At 46.8% G+C, this 20,905-nt stretch overlaps 1 protein-coding gene across 6 annotated transcripts; it reads right to left on the minus strand.

Moving 5' to 3' along the window:
• Positions 1 to 572: 572 nt before the first annotated feature.
• GTPBP1 (GTP binding protein 1) lies at positions 573 to 20,317 on the minus strand. Of its 6 annotated transcripts, none has more exons than XM_037387732.1 (15): positions 20,104 to 20,191; positions 18,628 to 18,791; positions 16,278 to 17,437; positions 14,444 to 14,555; positions 11,768 to 11,948; positions 10,358 to 10,706; positions 9,804 to 9,927; positions 7,763 to 7,877; positions 7,164 to 7,308; positions 6,851 to 7,033; positions 5,911 to 6,046; positions 5,153 to 5,331; positions 4,441 to 4,638; positions 3,271 to 3,312; positions 573 to 2,832 (listed from the first exon to the last, which is right to left on the minus strand). In XM_037387732.1, exons 4-15 carry the CDS (start codon positions 14,547 to 14,549, stop codon positions 2,740 to 2,742), a joined length of 1,851 nt encoding a protein of 616 aa, XP_037243629.1. In that variant the 5' UTR covers positions 14,550 to 14,555; positions 16,278 to 17,437; positions 18,628 to 18,791; positions 20,104 to 20,191; the 3' UTR covers positions 573 to 2,739. The 6 variants fall into 6 exon arrangements, with proteins under 6 accessions (XP_037243629.1, XP_037243627.1, XP_037243628.1 ...); XM_037387730.1 differs by having other exon boundaries at positions 18,628 to 19,087; XM_037387731.1 differs by lacking the exon at positions 16,278 to 17,437 and having other exon boundaries at positions 18,628 to 19,087.
• Between the last annotated feature and the right edge of the window lie 588 nt (positions 20,318 to 20,905).

A 20,905-nucleotide genomic window follows, 5' to 3' on the forward strand; every position in this document is an offset into this window, starting at 1 on the left:
AGGGGGGCTGCATGGGCCTTTGCTCCAGCTACCAGCCCAACAGTTACCTGTGAGAGGGCTGTGCAGGGCAGGAAAGAGCCTTTGTGAATGTCTGAGATTAGGAGGAGGCAAGAAAAGGCCCATTCCAAGCCCTGGAGAGTCCCTCTGTGTTTACAAAAATGGGTAAGGTGCAAGTCATAGTGAGGGCCCAGGGAGCACAAACGTACACAGGCAGTGGAAGTGCTGCACTAAACCTGCATCCTCCCGTGGAGCTGGCCCCAAATGATTTGCCATAGCAGCTCTTAGACACATATGTACACACCTAACAGCATAGCTCACGCCATGCAAGTGTTCTGATTTCACTACTCTGCCACTGAGAAGCACTAAATCTTAGAGTAAAAGCTGTCAGGGGCTATGCAGAGGCTCAGCGGCAGCTCTCCTACAGCATGGCATGCCCTCCCCTGCCATCACGATGAATGCAGCCTCATAGCCAGCAAAGGAGCCCGGTGCCAGGCAAACCCACTTGGTCTGGCTTCTGGCATTAAAGCGGCAAGCATTGATTTTCCAGAGGGACAAAAAGCAACAAGACACACTTTAACTTGGAACAAACTTGTTTAAAATTTATTTTATAGATCACACCAGCCTGAGTGATCTTTGAATGCTGGTCACAAAAGAGAGATCACACCACCTCCTTTGCACAAACTAAAGTAAACCTTCTTCCAGTCTCAGCAGTCTCCTTCACTTGGAGCACAAGGAATGGAGAAAGAGAATACTGCCCGGAGCTCGCTGCTCCCCTCAGAAATAGAGGGCAGTGAAATCAGATGCAGTCCGATGCTGCTACAGGGCCAGAAGACAAACCAACCAGGCCCTTGTGCCCTGCTTAGCCACACTTCACACCCCCTCACAATGCGGGTGCTATTAGTGTTGTAGCCGCCTATAATTCCTCCCTCACCAGAAGAGTGCTGGTATTTAGGCACATAGCTTGGAAAGGACTGTCTGACCTCCCCCTTCCACCCACACTCAGGCCACTGCAGTCTCTAAGGCAAAGTACCCTCGCCCCCCAAACCACATTTCTCCCCTCTCCCATGCCACTTAATGCTCTTGGAGTGCTGGTGCTGGCATCGGGAGATGCGCTCTCCCCACTAAGCCTGCTGTCGCTCTGTCAGCTTGAAAGCCTACCTTGAATCACAAGGTGAACTGAAATGAACTGCACACAGGTGCCACAGAGTGAGAAACAGGAACAACCCGCTAAGGAGGGACAGAAACTTTACAGTCTCCCTCTAATTAAAGTCCTTCATTGGAGGAGGAAGCCCTCAAAGAAACCGAGGCCGACCACACCTGCTGGGGAGAGCAACGATTTGCTGAGGATACCACCTCCTCCCTCAAAGTGCTCCCACAGCTCACCACAAGCTGGCAGAGGATCACTCCTGTCCTCATGAGAGCCAAGAGGCAGTGTTAGAAGGAGACATCAAAATCAGCACGGAGTTGATCACTTGCACAAAGCAGAGTTAAAAAGCATGGTAACAATACAGTTAATTTACACACCGTCCTTGCAGGGCCTTCCTGGAGAAGCCAGAATTTGTCATAAAAAACCCCACAATATTAAAAAAAATTAAATGCAAGTCAGAAAAATTACCACGTACTTCCAAACCTGAAAGTACTTCTATAATTTTAGTACTAATTCATCCTTGGCCTCTTCATCCAAGAGGGAAGAAGACAAATCTTGCCTCTGCCATGGCAAAGTTTGGCCAGTGAGTTCCAGAAAAGATTTGGGAAATCTTGGAAGTAAACAAAATCAAGTGGAGGTCACGTTTCCCTGGTGTCTCTGTTTCAGAAGTATATTACCACCTGTGATCTCTGTCCATCGAGGTGAGGCTTTCCCTGGCTCAAGGGATGGACCGAGTGCTCCTGCACTATATTCTTAATACTGTCAATTGAGCTGCTGCAGCCTTCAGAGGCAGGTTAGATTTGCTCCACTGCGCACTGAACAAACAATAGAAAAAGCAGCATGATGGGAAGTGGAACAGGATGGGCAAATGACTGCCCATTTCATTCTGTCTCTAATTAAAATCTTAAGTGCTATCAACGTATTTGAGAAGGATATTCAGTATAGGATTCCTCAACATCAAGAACTGCTTTCCTATTTGTTTCTCTCTTAGATTTCCAACTAATGAAATTTCTTACTATCTCTATCAAACTTCAGTCACTAAATTAAACCCACTCAGGAACAGTTTAAGATGGAGGGAATCCAGAAACATATTTGGCACAGGGCTGCAGTGGTGAGGAAACAATGCCCTATGGAGCCATCCTAACAACATGTTTTAACCTTTGCAAGTCTGAAATTTCAGGCATTTGCTAATCCCTGGATCTGAGACAGCAAATAGGAGGAGAGCAGCAAGTCCTGTGGACAGAAAGGGGTGAGGGAGGAGGGAGGCAGCTAACTGGCTCTTTGCAGTTCTATCCAGACTCTCATCTTCATGCACACAAAATATAATAAAAACTAAGAATAAAAACTAAGCCCATGATGTACAAAAATGTGTCGATGGGGGGAGGAGGAAGGTGTCAGTTACTCAGTTCTGTGTGTCTTATCACCTTCATTAGCTTATAAATTATGCTCTTCATCGCTTTCTTCAGCGAGGAGAGACGATTCTTCTGCAGCCAATCAGCTGGGATGGGTTTTGGTTTAAGCTGCTCTGGATCTTTTGAATAAGAAATGAAGGGAAGGGGAGGAATTCCTCAGAGGGAGGAGGAGTAAGAAATTCAGCAGCCACTGGCAGGAGTCACACAGGCTCCCTGAGACTTCACTTTATGGCGCTGACCCCCACGTCGCCGGCCTCCTCCTCCGACTTTTGACTGAAAACAAGAAGAGACACTTTAGTGTGCAGTGACCTCTGAATCAGAGTATCAACACAGCAGGAGTTCGGATGGATTACATACACACCCAGACAGCAGGACAGCAGTTGTGACTGAGCAACCTCCTACCACTGCAGGGAGGAGAGAAGGCAGACAGACACACCATGAAGGAAGGAGGAGTCAGATATACCATGAAGTTCAGCCCTTCAAGCTGGAAAGGACCTGATTTCCCAATTTTCTGAACATTTCACTCCCATGAGAGTCAGCAAGTGCCATGGGGCTCAGCATCTGAGAAACCAAGGCCTCAGGCTCCCTTGGCTTTGTGCAGAATGGAAGGAAAGCCCCCCACCCCCCTACCAGGGCTCCCTTGCTAACGTAACTGTTCCCAGCCTCAAGCCAGCAAGCCCACCACCGTTCTCCTTTAAAGCAGCCAAATACCTTATTGCCCTCACGGATGTGGGGCTCTTCATCCAGTGCAGGCTGAGGGGAGACAGCAAGGAGAGAGAGGCAGAGGTAAGCAAGAACAAAAGCAACACAAACTCTCAGGGGGAGGGACAAAACAAAGAGCAAGCTGGGAGCACTACCTGCAACCACAGTGACGCTACAACAAGACAAGGAGGAGATGGGGGATCATTAAGAAGCCACAGGCACATGCAAAGGCAGAGGACCCCTGCCAGAGGGCCCTCTTTCAGCAGCCAGCCTGGCTCAAGAGGACAAGACTTGACCAGTGGCAACGAAGATAGCTAGAACTAAGAGGGGGGAACACTGACCACGTCTCTTGACAGAATCACTTCCTGAACCTTTCACTTACTAGCTAAGTACACTAAAAGGAGAAGACCTTTCTTCTATCAGTAATAAAGCTGAGAAATAGCTCCCAAAGCCTGCAGTTAGAATTGCCTTTCCATTCCTTTCAGATCCAGAAAAGCTAGGTACCTTTCTTGGACAAACTGAGCTGAGAAGTCCTAACCAACAAAACCACCTGGATAAATTTCTCTAGAAAGAGATAAGCCTTTCTTTCTCCTTGGACATCTCCATCCTCCCTCCTTGACAAGGCAGACGACCTGTGCCTAATACTACTACTTAGGTTGTCATTTCCCTAGAGCAGGGATGTTCTACTTCTGATTCAGACAGTAGAAACCCATTCTGTGACTGGTTGTTAGATGCTTCAGTAGTTCAGCTTCTGGGTATATGTAGAGACTTCTTCACTATAAGCACAGTCAAGCAGTGAAACGGGTTGCTGAGGGAGGTTGTGCAGTCTTCCACCTTGGAGGTTTTCAAGACATGACTGGATAAAACCCTGAGCAACCTGGTCTGACCTCACAGTTAATCCCACTTAGAGCAGGAGGTTAGACTAGACACTTCCTGAGGTCCAACCTGAATTGTCCCAGAACCCTAAGCTGCTAGCTGCTGAAAGGTCAGCCATGAGCATCAGAGAATTCTGGTTTCTGCTGTGACACTACTGATGCTTCTATTTGTTTCTGTCACACATTGAGGCCCAAGGTGAGTTCAAGGGTATGAGGGGATAATGCTTGTGCTTTAGAGTGCCCTTCCTCCAACAGATGAAACCAAGATGCAAACAGCTAGGACAGACGTATTTTCCTCACTTACCAATGGTTGCAGGGCAGTAGGTGTCAGTGGTGCTGCAGCTGTTGAGGGGGCCTCATCTCCAGCTGGTGGGCCTCCACCTGCCGTCCCAGCTGGAGGAACACCATCCTCTCGTTTCGTAACAGCTCCCTTCTTGGTTGACTGCATCTTGATCTGCTGTGGCTTGGAGTTCATTGGTGAGTTATTGGTGGTCTGAAGTAACTGCAGATTACAAAGGGAGAGGCCAAAATGAGCACTAAAATAGCTAGGCCAATCTGGCAAGGTTCAATGCTGCTTTTTAACAAAAAGCCTCAAGAGATTTGATACCAATAGCCATCACGAGAAGAATGCAGCAACAGTTGTTCAAAGAAACCTAGGCCTCTGAGCTGCCCTCAAGAACCCTTACAGGGTGGAAAGGGTCACTCGGCTGAGGTGACACTCAACCTTCCACAACATGACTCAGAGACCAGCTACAAGCTGTCAGAAAGAGACTGAGCCTGAAGAACCAGGAGGCAGCTGGCTCATCCCCCACCTTCACATTCTCTCATTCACACCAGCTGAAGACCCACCACACAACAAAGCACACTGGTCATCCACAACCCATGTCAGGGCTGACATTTGTGATCGAAGGACGGTCTCTTCTCTCAATTTTCCACAGCTATCTGGATTCTCCTGCTGGCTTCTCAGTGCCGAAAGTAGCTAATGGGCAAAAAAAAGTCAAGACTTCAGCCTTTACCTTAGTGATGGTACCCACAGCTTTGGTGCGGCCTTCACGGAAGACCAGCCGCTGGTCTATATGCAAATATTCTGGGGTTTTGATGAAGCGAAAGTGCACTGTGGCTTTGTCCCCCGTCCGCAGGCAGTCCTTGTCCATGCTGAGAATCGTGGCCGTCTGACGGATGCTGCCACAATGCACTGCAAATACAAATGTAAAAGGATTTCAACAGCCAGTACCATCAGCGGAGTAAGCTTCAGAGAGACATGTAAGGCAGCTCTTGCTACCCTACAGCTAACAGCACTGAGTCAGCAATGTAAAAATCTACTGTGTACCAAAGACTATGCGGGTCACACAGCTCCTTTTGTTCAATCCTCAAAAAGAAAACACAATCAAACTAGAACAGCTGCCTTCAAATGGAAACTTTCCTGAAGCACCCCCAACAGAATCCTACACACCAAGCAGCTGGGCTAGAGGGCAGGACCCAAAACACATCTTTACATCAGCATTTGAAGCTGAAGAATCTTTGCACCACAGAGCTCTGGCTCAGGCAGGCTACAAGTACACTTGGAGTCACACATCTTTTTACCTACAGCCTCCCTATTCCCTCCGTCAGCTCCTTCCCCTCTCTCTAACACATTGCTGGGAAAGGAAAAACCAGGAACTATAGCTTATATTCAGTTTGACAGAGCCACAAGGGAGCAAAATTATCTCAGGCTAGAGCTGATACAAACTGTTACCACCGGGAAATAAAGACGAGGCAATGCTGAGACACATACCCATGGCCTGATATCGTGGGCTGATGGTGGTGGGGTGATGAAGCACCAGAATCTCTGCTTCAAACTCCCACGATGCTTGTGGATTCAGGCGGGGTGACACCATTACCATGCCTTTCCGGATGGAAGAACGCTTGATCTAAAAAGCAGCGACACAAAAAACCTTAGCGTGATTCTCCAGGGAATAAATTTGCTTCTCTGGCTGACTGCATCCAGAAGGATCCTAAGGGATTTCAGAGATACTAACTTATGCTCACCAAAAGGCAAAGCAGAAGCTGTTTAGCAGTATGTAACAATGTTATGCAAAGGTTTCAAAATCCCAACTTCAGCTGAAGTTTCTAAGGAAGCTTTAGTTAAAGTGGTGGGAATGCTGGACACCAACAGAGAAGTTTTAACTCACTCATCCTTTAAATCAAAACATACATCCTAGTTGCACATTATCCAAGCAGATGATCTCTCCAAAATCACGATGTCTGTTAACACAATGTGATAAGCCTGACCACATGAATTTTGGTGTAGCTTAAACTATATCCCCTTAAAATCAGTGCAGCTTCTATTGACAGAAAGCTTTTGTGGGAGGAATCACATCAGATTTGGTAATTTTTAAATCCCAAATCATGCTGCTGGTCCTACAAGCTGAGAGGAACAGCATCCATATACTGCCCAGGATACTAATGCAGTTCCAGCACAAAAGGAGACCAATGCTTCCATTTTGTTATGTCTGCAACACTCCTCATTACCTTGGGTCCCACCGCTATCACTAGCAGCTGTCAGGTGGAATAACCAGGGTATAGGACCCACAGAGGTTCTATGGGATTTTATTCCACTGCAAAATGAGGTAGCTGGGCTTTGCAAAAGCAGTCTCACTGCAGCTGAACTCCAAGAGCACTCTAAAATTAGGAGGGTGGTTTCTGTTCTGTGGGCCTGGAGCAGATTATCTCACCTTTTTCAAAGCGAAAGAGGCAGTCTGGCCTCCCCGCACTTCTTTGACGGGCATTCTCTTGCGGTGGATGGACTTGACAGCAATAGGGAGGAAGTTGCCAAGGGGATCTGGCCCCAGCAGCAGGGTGTCATTGAGCTTGATTAGGCCCCTCAGTGTTGTCCCAGACACAACTGTTCCTACACCCTATGCCAAAAAAGAAAAAACAGTAAGACCATGCTAGCAGAAGAGCTCTAGAACTCCCCTCGGTAGGGAAGATACCTTCTTCAAACTAAAAGGAGGAACAGAAAATTCTGCCAAATAATAGGCCACTTACTGGGACAGAATAAGTATCATCTATCTGGAATTCTGCTGGCTCTTCTTCCCTGTAACTGGTCCGTGGAGACAAGAGATTAAGAAACATCTTCAGCAAATCTAGGTTCTCCCCAGTGACATTTGAAATCTGGAAAATCGGGCACATTCTGTAAAGGAAAATTGATGAAAACGGAGTTAGTTCACCTCCCTGCCTGGGACTCTACATGTAGGGAGACATCCAAAATTTTGGGACTGAAATCAATACTGCTAGGAAGGGAGAGCCTGGCAAGCTGTCAGATGAACAACACCCCATGTTTGAAAACCTGCAACACTGCCTCTGCCTTCTAATGACATTCAGGAAAAGGTGTAAGGTTCCAGGATGGAAGGAAGCCGAACACCCTGCCATCTTCTGCAGACTGCCCAGAAGCAGCCTCTCATTTCTGTCTCAGAGAGGGGAACACAAGCAGGTCAAGCTCAGAATCAACACATTCTTATGGAATCAACACACCACATGGCAAATGCAACCTTCACATATCTAGACAATGGACTCTCCTTCTGAATCTTCTCACCCAGTCTCCAAATAGGATCGAAAGAGAAATGACTCTCCTCTACTCCCGTTACCTCTCTGAGCTGAAGTTGGAGGCTGTTACAATGACATCATCCTTGCTCTGAACCAGCACGGGAATCTTCCTGCACCCTGGGGACTTCAGCAGTCGCTGTAACAGCTTCAGGGTTTCTTAAAGGGTGAAATGAATATTGTTAGGGCAGCATCTCCCGTCTTTACAAATCGCTTTTGTGGGGTCTCTCCCTGAAGGGAGACTGGTGTTCTTGTCACAAATAGACAGGAGAAGATGGCTAAAGGTGCGTGAATGAGACTATGAGTTTGCTGCAGCCCAGGTAGGACTTTGGAGCCATTCCATCTTCCATTTCATGCCAGCTAGCCTGCTGCCAAGCGACATCATACACGAACAGACATAAGTGTTTGCATCTGCAAGTGCAATGCTGTGAAGTAGACATTTTATAGCTGTCCATTAAGTAGCTTTAAGGAGTTATAAGGTATTTCCTCTTCCTATAAAGGATTTTTCATGTTGAATTCAAAGAAAACCAGCAGCACTCAGGAACTGAAATATTTGAGAACATGTGAATTAGAAATCAATTTTGACCAAACAAACCTCAACAGACATTCCCTGGCAATCAACCTGCCCTAGAATGTTAGAGAAGCATGTAAGAGGTAAAGGTCACCATCACAGTCTAGGACAGTGTAGGTGGACCAGATCCAGAAATAAATATTTTGGGACGAATCTCATGGCTTCCAGCTTTAATCTTTTGCCTCTCTTCAATTTATTTTCTAAGCCTGATATCTATCAACTAGCAGGGGCATTACCTGATGTACTAGCATCAGCCTCCTGCAAAGTGCCTTACAGTGAGAAAAAAAAAAAAAAAAGGCCAATATGGGCTTAAAAGAGCAAATCATTTATATGCTATGATTGTCATCCAATTAGATGTTTTTTGTGAACAAATTGTTGCCTATGGGGAAAGTAATGTTTTTGGATAAAGAAACACAAACATCTAATCATGCCATCTGCTCTTCAAAGACACACGAGTCAAAGCTTGTGTCTATTTAATACAAACAGAAGAGGACATGGGAGTGGCTTCTCCCACAAGCAGCTCTTCTCTCCTCACCCAGAGCCAAAGACTCTCCTTCCTTCCCAGTTATTATCTTACAGTCAGGCCTCAGTTTATCTGCCGAACATCTATTACAGACACATTTAGATAATCTTCTGATCATATGCGTCTGTTTACCTGAAACATAATGAACTAACCACGGACAGTACCAGGAGCATTCACTTTCCTGATTCTTAGGACTGATTATCGAAAAAAAACATTGCTCTCATTAACCACAGCATGTTCCTGAAGGTGTGAGAAACACATCAAGAGAATGTTAAAGGTGAGAGTTGATCACAGCCTGAAAAAACATCAAGCGTAGGTTAAAGGGACACTGCTGGGGTTAGAGGTGCTGCTTTAACTGCTGCTGAGCAAAAATGTTGCTAGCCCCTGCTGCTCACTGCCATCCCCGCCTGTGTCTAGTCCAGTCCTGCTACCATAGCCCACAAGCAGCTGCTTTGAACCATGGTTTATTATGCACTGGTTGTTCAGACACAGAACGGAGCTGCTGTAGTTATACCAGTGTATCTTGAGAAGTGCCCAGGTGAGCAGGATGTAAAAAGCAGCTGCCCTTTCACCTAACAGCTGCTGGACAATAAGTTTGATTGAAGCTTAAGATCACACTCAAACCATGGGCGAGGAGGAAAGCAGCTTTCAAGAGAACTTCCAGGCTTTCCCTCCAGGTTTAAATACCCAGAAAGAAAGCAAAGGCACAAACCCAACTATACGCTTCTCCCCTTAGAGCTCAGCTAAGCAAAACCCTGTAGCAAACACTTTACTGGTTACCCAGGTGAGTCCTCCAATTCAGGGAATTTTGAAATGGTGACTATGAGTGAACTGCCTACAAAACAGGCAAGGGAAAAAAGAGATTTCTGGAAGATGTTTAAGATGCAGTCAAAAGCAGATAAAGCCGCTTTTCTCCAGCAGTAATTCCTCAACTCAAGCAGAGGACATACAGAGGTAAGAAACAGCCCTGGAGAGAGCTGGTTGGACTCACCTTGCAGGATGTTGGCAGGGCACATGTCGATCTTGGTCACCACAACAAAGACAGGAACATTAAGTGCAAGCGCCAGGCCCAAGTGCTCCTTGGTCATTCCAACAATCCCAGCATTACTGCCAACCTACACCAGGGATACAAGATACAGGGATGTAAATGTTCCTCCTGCTGGGCTACAGAGAAGGTCTTGTGTCAGACATGCAGTAGGCTGTGATTAGATTGTAGATATGTCACTGGGACTGTATGAGCAGACCCAGTGCATTTCAAATGCTGTTGGACACTAACTAAGGACTCATTTCTCCTTGGTTTAAATAGGTTTTCTGGAATTTAGAAATCTTTCAGTTTTCAAAAATCATACAGCTTAGGCCTGTCTGGGAGTGTCAGTCCCAGGGCACTTGCCTCAAGAGTCCTGGTGAGATACAGTGACTTCTGCTCTCCACCCCTGGGACATGCTGCTTCCCTCCACCACCCCACAGGGACTTTGCAATACGAAAGAAGTCGAGGCTGTTAAAGCTGTGAACAGCCCCGTACAGTACGTCTTTCTTGCTACCTACCATAAGCATGCAGAAGTCAGGTAAATGGCCAGTCATGCCAAAGACGGTGGTTTTCAAGTACTTTTCATGACCTGCCAGGTCAATGAAAGTAATGACCTTGGTGGATTTCTCACAGATCTTTGTCCATTCCAAGCTGCCACCATGGCTGTCAGGCTTGTTCACCACATTGCCCTCACTGTCGAAGCCCAGAATGTCATTGCCCACGCTGCTGGTGCGACCGGACTCAATCTCATGTTTATGGCGGAAGAGCTTTTGCCGAGCAAAGCCTCGGCCATTGTCTAGTTCACCATGTGTCAAGACACCCAGCAACGTGCTCTTTCCTGCGTCCACATTGCCAACCACTGCTACCCTGGAGGGGAAAGGTAAAAGGAACCTGGTAAAATATGGTAACTGAAGAAACAAACAAGTGATCAAAAAAAAACCCCAAATGCCAAACACCATTGCTCCTGCAAATAACTAGCTTTTTCTCCCTAACATTCAAACAGAGATTAAAAAATGTTAGACCTTCACAAGCAGAGCAGAGATTCTGTCACAGTCATTAGTTAACAGCAGAGATCTCAGACTCTGAGAACTGGGATGTGGAAGACTGTGGAAACATGTCAGTGGTGCCCAGAACACAGTCAGCTGAACCTGACATTGCTTGATGCCATACAGAATCTCTCTCTTCCAACTGCTAGTCTCTGCAATCCAACATATACACTGTGGCAGTTTAAAAGAAAGACTAAATCCCAACTTGGTCTAGAATACCTCTGCTTTTCTATACTCTTCATGTTGCAATAGCACCAGGTCCTAGGGAGAGCACAGAAATTGAAATTGCTGTTCCCAGAAAAGTAAAAGCTCAAACAACAATAAAACATTTTAGGGGAAAACCCTCTCAGGCAGCAATCTCCTTCCTTGCCTCTGATAAAGGTGGCTATTATAGCTGTTGGGAAATGTTGGAAATCCATTATATCCAGGTCTGGACAGACTCTCAAGTCATGCTACACAAGCTATTTCATGTGCATTAAAAGGTGACTTGGATCACCACAGTCTTGGAATAGAACTGAACCCTTCATCAAAATTACTGTGTCCCAGCAGTGTGCATATATGCACACACACAGACACACATGCACATATGTGACTCCCTACTGGGATTCAGCACACAAAAGATCCCCAAACTGTGAAGCTGTCACCCAGACAGCTTCACAGTTCTCAGCTAAACACAGGCAAATGTCCACAAACACAAAAGAGACAGCAACAACAACAAAAAGGCCATTTCATTAGCAAGGAGTGGTCAAGCTCAATTCCCTTTGTTGGGTAGCTACAACACCCAGATTCGAATCAGCGTTGCTGGCTCAGCATCATGGACTGCTCACACGGTAAAAATGCAGCTGGGCTGCTGACTAACTTTGTCTCCACCTGGCTCCTCACCTGACCTCCAGGAAGTCGTTGTCACCCACACGTTTCCGAACAAGGTAGTCGCGCACCTTGCCCCCTGCCTCCTGGTGCTCCCGCAGGAGGATCACATCTGCCTCTATCTGCTCTGCCATGCTCTTCAACGTGGCATAGGATGCTTCCATGTCTGCTTCACTCAGACCGTATTCAGTTCCATCTAGCGTGATGTTGAAGAGACAAAGGACAGTCAGTGAGCACCACCTTGCAATGGTCAGCAGCAGCAGCATTCTGCCTGGATTTTCACACTGATCAGAACTTTATGCAGACTGGAGACGTCAGCCATGTAAACAGAATAAGCACCCTTTGCCCAAAATAAAAAGGGACAGTCTTTAAGCCTTTAGCCCATAGAGGACTTAAAAGACACTAGAAAAGCACCATCTTTAATCTAGAGGAGTTTACTTCACAATTTCTACAAGCAAATACTTATGGATTGGCAAAAAAGACTGTCTAATTCCCTTATTTCACATGCTGAAAGTACTTTTCGTGCGATTTCGTTCAGTCAGATAAAACATCTCCTCTTGCATTGCAATAAAGGGAAAAGCATTAACAAAAGGAAAGCTCTGACTGAAGTATCACCGCAATTAACCAGTAAACATGGGACCAATTTAAACAATCAGCTTATTTTATAAAACCACATCCTAGGTACACAATTTCTGCAAGTCTGGCCTGCACAGCAATTTCTTTAGCCCCTACATACTCCAGTTAAAACAGTGGTTTTGGCATGTCTCACTGCCTTCGTCCTGGCACTTTGAAAGAAATGCTGACAGCACGAGGCCTGAAAACAGCAAGAAGGCACGCTGCCTCTGAACAGCTCACCCAAGCAAAGAGCTGACAGTCAGAGCAAGCCAGTGGCAACTATCTACGCAGTTCCAAGGCCACCTCAGCTCTCAGCTTCTCTCCTAACCCAGGTGCTGAGAAGCTGCACAGACTTCAGGACAGAATCTCCTCTGTGGATTAAAAAAAACCCCAACAAACCAAGGTACAGAGCCACACACACCTGGATGTCCAAAGCTATTGCTGTGTGTGCATGCATATGCACAGCTGACTCATCAGCTGGAAGGCAGTAACTGCAGTTTGCATGAACTAAGCAGCATTTTAACTACTGCACATCTCTACAACAAGTAGATTTGCTGGATGGTTTCCAGCCCAACTCATAAGCTGGCTGAGAAGCTGTTGAGATGGTGGGGAAAGCAAAAAGCACCACAGCTGGGGTCTTGGGTCATAGAAGGGGAATGAGAAGTAGGGGACAGGAGAGGTGTAAAGGCCAAGTGAGAAAGAGAAGGATCACTACTGATGAAGCAGTGAGCTTCCTGGCAGTCTTCACTAGCTTCTCAGTCATCTGAGTTGGGTATCCATGATGATCAAAATCATAGACACTTGAAGTGAATGAGAAGGAGCAACTGGGACAGCATTATAAAGATTTTTTTTCTGGTTCCAATTCACAGAAAAGATCCCCATCTTCCTTGACTATGCAGCAATCCAAAATGAAGTCAGAAGTCTTAGCTCATACTTGTAAGAAAGAAATGCCTATATCCAAGTACATCACTGCAACAACCACCAGTTAACACCCTCACAGGGTATCCTAGAAGACAAAGCAGTTACTAGCCCAGCTTGTTAGTTCTCTGCTGCAGATGTGGTTATCCCAAATACCAAGAAATTGGACTACATGTGGGAAGCTCACTGGGAGGCAAGAGCATTATCTCTGCGATACTGGCTGCACGACCACTGGCCATCTAATCCTGTCCTCTCTTCTATGTTGGCTGCTTTGCAAGACACCAGGAAAGCCCCAAAAGCACACTGTTCTGAGGTAACGCAGCTCCCTCCCTACATTATCTCAGCCAACCTTGGCAGTGATGACTAGGGTTTTGTATTCTTCCTTAAACATAGTAACTAGTAGAATGGTTGATTGTAACAACTTGATATCCAGCAGATAGCTAATATATTTGAAACATGCCTTCAGCTTTATGATAGCCATAGACAATTTTTTTGCATTCAGAAAAGAAACTGAAATTTCAAAAGCAAGGCCATGTTCAATATTACTATACCAGCATCAGATGCATATATTCAAATTGTGAAAAAGAGGTAATCGATGCTAGCTGCTAAAATCTGCAAAGGCGAATGACTGCAGTCATACCCAAGTTAACATAAAAATAAAGGCCTCATGCTGAGGAAAGGAAAACCTTTCTCTCCATAGTACAAATGCACACTAACAAAGAAAGTCAGCAGCAGGTATTTCAGCTATCTGAAGTATCTCAAATACATTCCTGTACAGTACAAATACTGTTACTTACAATGGAGAATTTAATGAAACCAGACAGAAAAAGACCTCCCTCAGACATCGAGGACGTCTGTACTAAAACTGTTACTATAATTTCATATCCTTCATCGTTTCCTGGTGTGCCTAGACAACTTATGCCTTACTTCCAAAAAGGAACTTGGATGATTTTATACAAAAAATATGTTACATAAGACAGCTGCTGGCAGGAATAAAATAAAAGAATTTGTCCTACATGTTCTGCTATACTTTGTGGAGGTTTCCAAGTTATTCTGGAGAAGTAAGCACTACCTTCAGCAGCAGTCCAGTTAGATGAACTAGGTTTTTCTAATCATTTTAATGTTTTTTGGTTTTTTTCCTGAGGAATCTATACTCACCTGATCCTTGACCAATGACATAGATGGTCTCCCCACATCCCTCATCAATTCTCTCTGACATCTGCCGGAGCAAACTGTCATACTGCTCTGAAGTTGGACTCACCATCACTAGCTGGAAAAAAGATTAAATATCCATTTGCAGATGTCAAGCAATTTCAAAACCAGCTTCAGTTATAAGGACAATCAATCCGTGTGCTTTATTGAGAAAGAAGGGCTCTTTTTCAAGGACTGCTTTCTGGTGGTTTGGGTTTGTTTGTTGTTTTTTTAAAACCAGCTTTGCTGACAGCTGTTTCCTTGTGACACTACACAAGGTTATTTGCTCAGAGTTCATTTATGTTGCAAGGTACACTTCAAAGCAAATATGAATAACCAAGCACCTCATTTTGAAGTAACCAAAGTTTAAAAGACACATTTAAGTGAACATCCCGCTTCTACTTCTGTGTAATACATGTTGCCATGCAAGGATAACTGAAAGGGGAAGAGATATCTTCTCCAAAGTAATTTCTTAGCTGGGTACTCCACAGTCTGTGCTGCACAGAGTGCTGCTGCTCCCCCAAAGCATGACGGGACAGCCAGACCTCACCACAGAGCACACCTAGAGCATCTCATAAGTCTTTCACACACTCGGTGTTCCCTTTTGTTTTCTGAGGGGGCAGAGGGGAAGGAAAGAACATGAATAAGCTTTATTTTTAAACTCCTAACAAAACTTCAGGTACTTTACATTACAGTGCTTAGAGGCAGAAATACAAAGCAGTTTGTACGAGCATATCTGGACATTTCACCAGTGGAGAGCTGCAGTTTTGCAAGCCCGCTGCTGCATTGCCAACAAGTTTTAACTGCAGTTATTGCAACAAACACAACTTCCTTTGCCCTTCCCTACAGAGACATCAAAAGAAAGAAAAAGTGGACAGAAACAAAGCAACAAATGAGGACAACGAGACAGTGCTCTTGGAAGGAAGGATTCTTCTTAGAACAGAATGGTGTAGCACCATTTCTGGCAAAAACCTGTGTTGCTCATAGAATACAGCTGAGGACACTCACACAGAGTGGCTACAACGGTGGCAGGACAGTGGCAGAACAAGGAAACCTTATCACCCATTCAGGACTGATGGGCTACCTGCTCTCTGGCTGCCTCCATGGTAACAAGTCTGTTGGTGGCTGAGCAACCTGGTACCATAGCTTAATAGTTGCTGCAACCAAGATATGCGTTTCTGTTAAAAAGGCACTTTTAGTAGGAGTTGTAAAGGCTACCACCTACTGATAGCCCTATGGGTAGGCACACCTGTGCCCCTCTACAACACTCAGTGAAATCCATACTTCCACTAGCTGTCCTAACATACACGTTCCAAAATCATGCCCAGAAAGATGTACTTCCCTTCACTATGCGCTACAGCTAGTCTGAAATCTGTGTTAGATTTGCCTAACACATATGGCTTACAGCAGCTCACAATGACTAAATCTTCAAACCCGCCCAACATTCCCTACTAACACAGCCTGACTTGCTAGCACAGCTAACATAATACGTATTCAAGGAGGAACTACCTTTACCACCTACTACTACTACATGGTTGATGAAGACCTTTATTAGAATTCTGGAGTGTAAGGGAGTGCAAAACCCTATAAATAATGCTTAAGCAGCTTTCAAAACTATAGTGATGCATGCATCTGGAAAACTGCAGCACAGACAGCAAGTGCTGGTTAGAAGGTTTAAGGCAGCCAAAGCAACATTTTCCTCAAAAGTTAAGGGTCACACAAAGCATGTAGGTATCTGCAAGGGCCGGAGAGCTACAAGAGACAATCATCTTCACCTGCCTCTTTTAGACACATGCCCTACCTAAGCCTTTTAAATGCTTGGCATGGTCTGCAAAGGGTAGCAAAGCACGCTGATGTGGAAGGCCACATAATCTTTCTATTTCATGCGACAGAGGACTGAGTTTTGCCTTTATTAGTTTTTCTTGTGGTTTTGTTTTCTTCTTAAAGGAGACAACTGGATGTAAATGTATTGAGGAGGAGATCAGCAACTGTTCAGAGGCTTGATCAGGACAGGAATGGAAGGCTGTGCGTTGATGTGTAGGGCTTGTTTTGGCCAGCAAGCACTTTCAGGATTTCCTGGAAACACAGCAGACAGGCTCACAGTTTAGGCTAGTGCACCAGCACAGGTCAGGGACTCGGGAAGATCTATTAAATAGGCTGTCATACGCATAAAGATCAATAAAACATCAGGGGCCACCAGTGTAGAGGCACACTAACTTCAGTTTCTTCAAGTCTCATCACCAGCTTTATTTTTCTGAGTTCAAATGTTTCAGCAGTGTGAGTAGGCAGGGTGTTGTCTAAAGTACCAGGGGTCATTTCAGCCGAGCAGCTTGCAGTAGCCTTTCTTCATGGTACCAGGCAGGAGACCTGGGGGCTCAAACAGCATAGTACCTACACACATCAGCTCAAAACACTGCTTCTTTCACTGCCATGCAAAGGTGCTGCTGAAGGGTGTTCCAGTGGTAGACTGCTCCAAAGCCTGCCCTGGGGCTGATGAAGCTTACAGTTGATATTGATAAAGTGAGACATCAAGAGAAGGATGTGTAGAACAAATAGCAGCTTTCATGGATCACACCTTCCAATGCCATTCAGTATTTCTAGCGACTGCTTCTGCAGCCTGCAGCCCCCAGCCAGTTCTGCAGTTTCCTAGGTCACTGTAAGACTTTACTTGCTGTTTTGAAGATCTCTTTAGCTAGCTTCCTGGACAGAGGGAGCCTGTTCTTTGCCATCTCCTTGGTCAAAAAGAGGCCCTCCGTCTTGGCCTCTCTGCTTTTTTTTTTTCTTTTTTTTTTTTTTTTTTTGCTTTTCACCTTTGAACAATCCCCTCCATGCTTGCACTAGGTATTCATGTTTTTCAGAATTTTTCACAAAGTCAAAAATTTTCACTTTTGTTCCTTCCACTTTGCCAGGCACTGAGCAGTTAACAGTAGGAGCCATGTGGGTCTAGCAACCTCAGATTTCCTATAGGGCAAAAAAGTAACAACCAGTTATTGTTTTATACTCCTGACAGCAGAAGGAAATATATCTCACAAGTTTGAGATGCCATCTCTGAAGTCCTTTCCCAGTCTCTGGGGAGAGGTGGCTTTTCCCACCTTTCCTCAGTTTTGGGCTTAACTTAACAGAGGTGGGTAATAGCTACAGCTGTCTGAGTTTACTCCAGGGGGACAAGTTGGACTGTGCCATTCTGCCCTGCCCAACAGCAAGCAAGAGGCCATAGTATTAATTAACAGCAGTTTCAAGACACCGGTGAGATTGAGCTCAGGTTATATCAGCACTGCTACAGACAGTCCTCATAAAAGAAGCATCCCATATCCCTGAGGCAGCAAACTATAAAGATTAAGGGCAAACCAAATACTACATGGTATGTAGTGCTGCTCTTTATTGGAATAACATAGCCTGATATTTTGGATGGCTGGAAGGCCACTACCAGCCATTGGGAAGTTGGGGGAAAGACCTCTTCTGTAACATCGTATTTAGCTTTCAGTGTCCTGTGGACATACATAGTTCAAGTGCTATTAATGTTCTGTTGCCAATGTAGATCTAATATAAGTATCAACTTCACTAATAGCCTTGTGTGATATGGTTTTGACCTGAAAGATGATTACTACTGCAGTGTGTTAGTACTGAAAGGAAAATAAACACCCATTAAGATCAACACGATAAATGAGTTTGTGCTGATGAATAGAACTGTTTGCTTGACCAGCAGACAGGTGCACTTGACAACTGAATCCCAAAGTGGTCCTCTCTAAAAAGAGCACGCCTTACAATGAACACACTGGGGGAGGACTGGGAGAAAAGTATGTAACACAGCAAGGGGCTGGGTCAGACCAGGACAGAAGCAGCAACTAGCAAACAAATTGACTGCGCTGCAAATCATCACCTGAAGCAGGAACTGGACGGCAGCAATTCAACTGGGAAGACAGAAAAGATGGAGGTATCAGGGAAGGCAGGGGCAATTAGCTACTGCATTCTCACCATATGCAATTGCTGTTTTGAGTGCACAGTGGGACAGTAATTTGGAGAGATGGGGCAGAGCTCATAGACTTAGTTCTCACCCAAGACGGAGACAAATGAAAGGTCTAGGGAAAAGATAGCAGGTGTACACTGCTATATGGGAAAATAACTTGTAATAAACATAAAAAAAGGCTTACCTATCACCTCTGTAGTGCCTGCAGATTTCTAGGAATGGAAGACAGGTTGACTACACAAATGGAGGTTGTGGGAGAAAAGCATTTCTCTCTCTTCGTCAGAGTTTTGGTCAGGTTCCTCGCTGTCAAGAATCAGTGACACAGCCCTTGGCATCATCCTGGGCCCTCTTCCACATCAGCCACGTCCAAGACAAAGCACAGATCAATATTGGCATCCTGTACCAAAATCTTGTCCAGCTCATTAAGGCACGAACAGGTGGCTCAATAGATAGTGCAGGTGTGATTTCTGTTCTTTATCATCTTGTAAGACATCTTCATAACATTTGTTTTAATACAGTACCACACTGTATAATATCCAGTCACCCCCTCAAAAACAAATGTTTCCACATCCACACACCACAATTCCTCTCTCTTCATTTCTCCACAGAGGGCAAGAAAATCCAGGACTTTGGAACAACTCCAGCTGGAAGCATGAAGAGGAGGGATGGCAGAAAAACAGGAGGAAACACCAGCTATGCTGACTTCTACATCATACAATTACAAGTGGACCGAACCAAGTTTTCAGGAGACTTTAGAGTGGGAGATGGCATCTCAATACATCAAACCCTTGGCAGCAAAAGGTATAAAGTTAAAAAGATCAGCCAACTGGGAAAAAGTAGAAGACAGCATGGAAAGGCAGCTAATGTAGTCTGTGGCGGGCTCTGGCATGCACGTATTACTACAATGTACCTTCCTGCAAGATGGAAGTCAGAATGGATTCTGACAGAAATAATACCACCACAAAGTTTTGCCACTTAGATCCTAGAAAGAAACTGCACAAGGCGAACAAACCTTTTGGTGTTGATTTAACCCGGTTTCCAAGAGCGAAGCACCCTTGTCACTGAGCCCTCGTGCTCAAGTTATGAGCTCTGACCTGCTTTTAAGAATGTGAACAAAGCCCCAGGAACTAGTACAACTGGCAGCAGGTAACTACAGAGAACGAGCACAGAGGAAAAACGTGAGCGAGACGTTAAAGCAACTGTCAGCTTCAAACCCGGCGCTTGCTGAGAAGATGCAACACCCGCCGCCGGCGCTTCCCGGGCCGCCGAGGGGAAGGAGCCGGGCGGGCAGGCAGGCCAGCGCCGCCGCCCCCGGCCAGGGCACAGCTCCTCGTAGCTCGACCTTACTGCTCCCCTCCCGGCTGCCCCCCACGGCACGGCGGGCTCTGCCGCCCGGCCCAGCGATGGCGGGGCCACCGGAGAGCGCCCAGGACCCCAGCCCAGCCCGCGGGGAAGCCCCCGGGGGACCCCCCCACGCCGGCGGGCCCCCCAGCTCCTCGCTCTCCTGAAACGAGGTCGGCGGCCAGAAGCGGGGCTGGTCCCGGCTGTCGGCCCGGGCCCGGTAGCAGCCCCACGGGCAAAGCGGCCGCCAGGGAGAGGGCGGCGCGGGGCCCGGTAGGGTGACGGCGCTGGCCGCCGCCCGCCCCCCCGCTGGGCCTACCTTACTGGTGAGGTCGATCTCGGGCTCGCCGTTGAGCGCCTCGCCGTCCTCGGCGTCGAAGGCAGCGCGGAGGGGACAAGCAGCCGCCGCTACGCGAGGGCCCCCGCCCGGGGAGCCGGGCTCCGGGGCGAACATGCAGGCCGGCACCGGGGAGCCCCCCATCGGGGATCGGCTCCGTTCCGCCGCCGCCATCTTCCCTGCCCCGGCCCGCCCCTCCGCCCCGGGGGGTGCGGCGGCCCCGCCCCCAGCCCGCCAAGGCGGTGCCAGCCAACCACTGGCGGAGGAACGGAGCGATTAGCCTGTAGCCATGGCGACAGCGGGCGGAGTAGCTGTTAATCATGAGGGACGGCCACGCCCCCGAGAAGCGCGCGAAGCCAATGGGGAAACCACTGCCAGCTCGACTTACTTTCTATATATACGCACACAACAGAGCCAGCTCGGCCCGCCCGGTGCTTCCTATCCAATAGAAGAGCTGGTCCTTATGACAAACATCACTAAAGGCCAATCGGATAAGAAGACTTCAGCGACTGTGTGGGCCCAAGCCGCGGCGGCAGGTGGGCAGGGCCCGCCCTGGTGGGTGGGTATTCTCTCGGGTTAGCCAATGAGAAAGAGGAAATTTTTCACGGACAGTCGTGTAAACCAATGGAATGGGGGGGAGCGCCACGGGTGTCCCTTCAAACCGTGGGTCGGGCTATGCCAGCTGGGCGCTCTGCTGAGGTGGTGGGTGTTGTCCAGCAGCTCGGACGTCACGGCCCCGGCTGCTCTCACGCCTTGCTCAGAAGGCCGGCAGCTGCCGGAATCC

This window comes from Falco rusticolus, chromosome 5 (genome assembly GCF_015220075.1).
Source record: "Falco rusticolus isolate bFalRus1 chromosome 5, bFalRus1.pri, whole genome shotgun sequence".
Lineage (NCBI taxonomy): Eukaryota > Metazoa > Chordata > Aves > Falconiformes > Falconidae > Falco > Falco rusticolus.

What these genes read in the sequence shown, in the direction of transcription:
- GTPBP1 (XM_037387728.1), bottom strand. Translation starts at nt 20,295, where the DNA reads ATGGCGGCGGCGGAACGGAGCCGATCCCCGATGGGGGGCTCCCCGGTG. An exon ending in CCCACGATATCAGGCCATGG is followed by an intron (nt 5,332 to 5,910) that starts GTATGTGTCTCA and finishes TTGTATTTGCAG; the next exon opens with TGCATTGTGGCAGCATCCGT. An exon ending in CTACTGCCCTGCAACCATTG is followed by an intron (nt 3,313 to 4,440) that starts GTAAGTGAGGAA and finishes GTCTCCCCTCAG; the next exon opens with CCTGCACTGGATGAAGAGCC.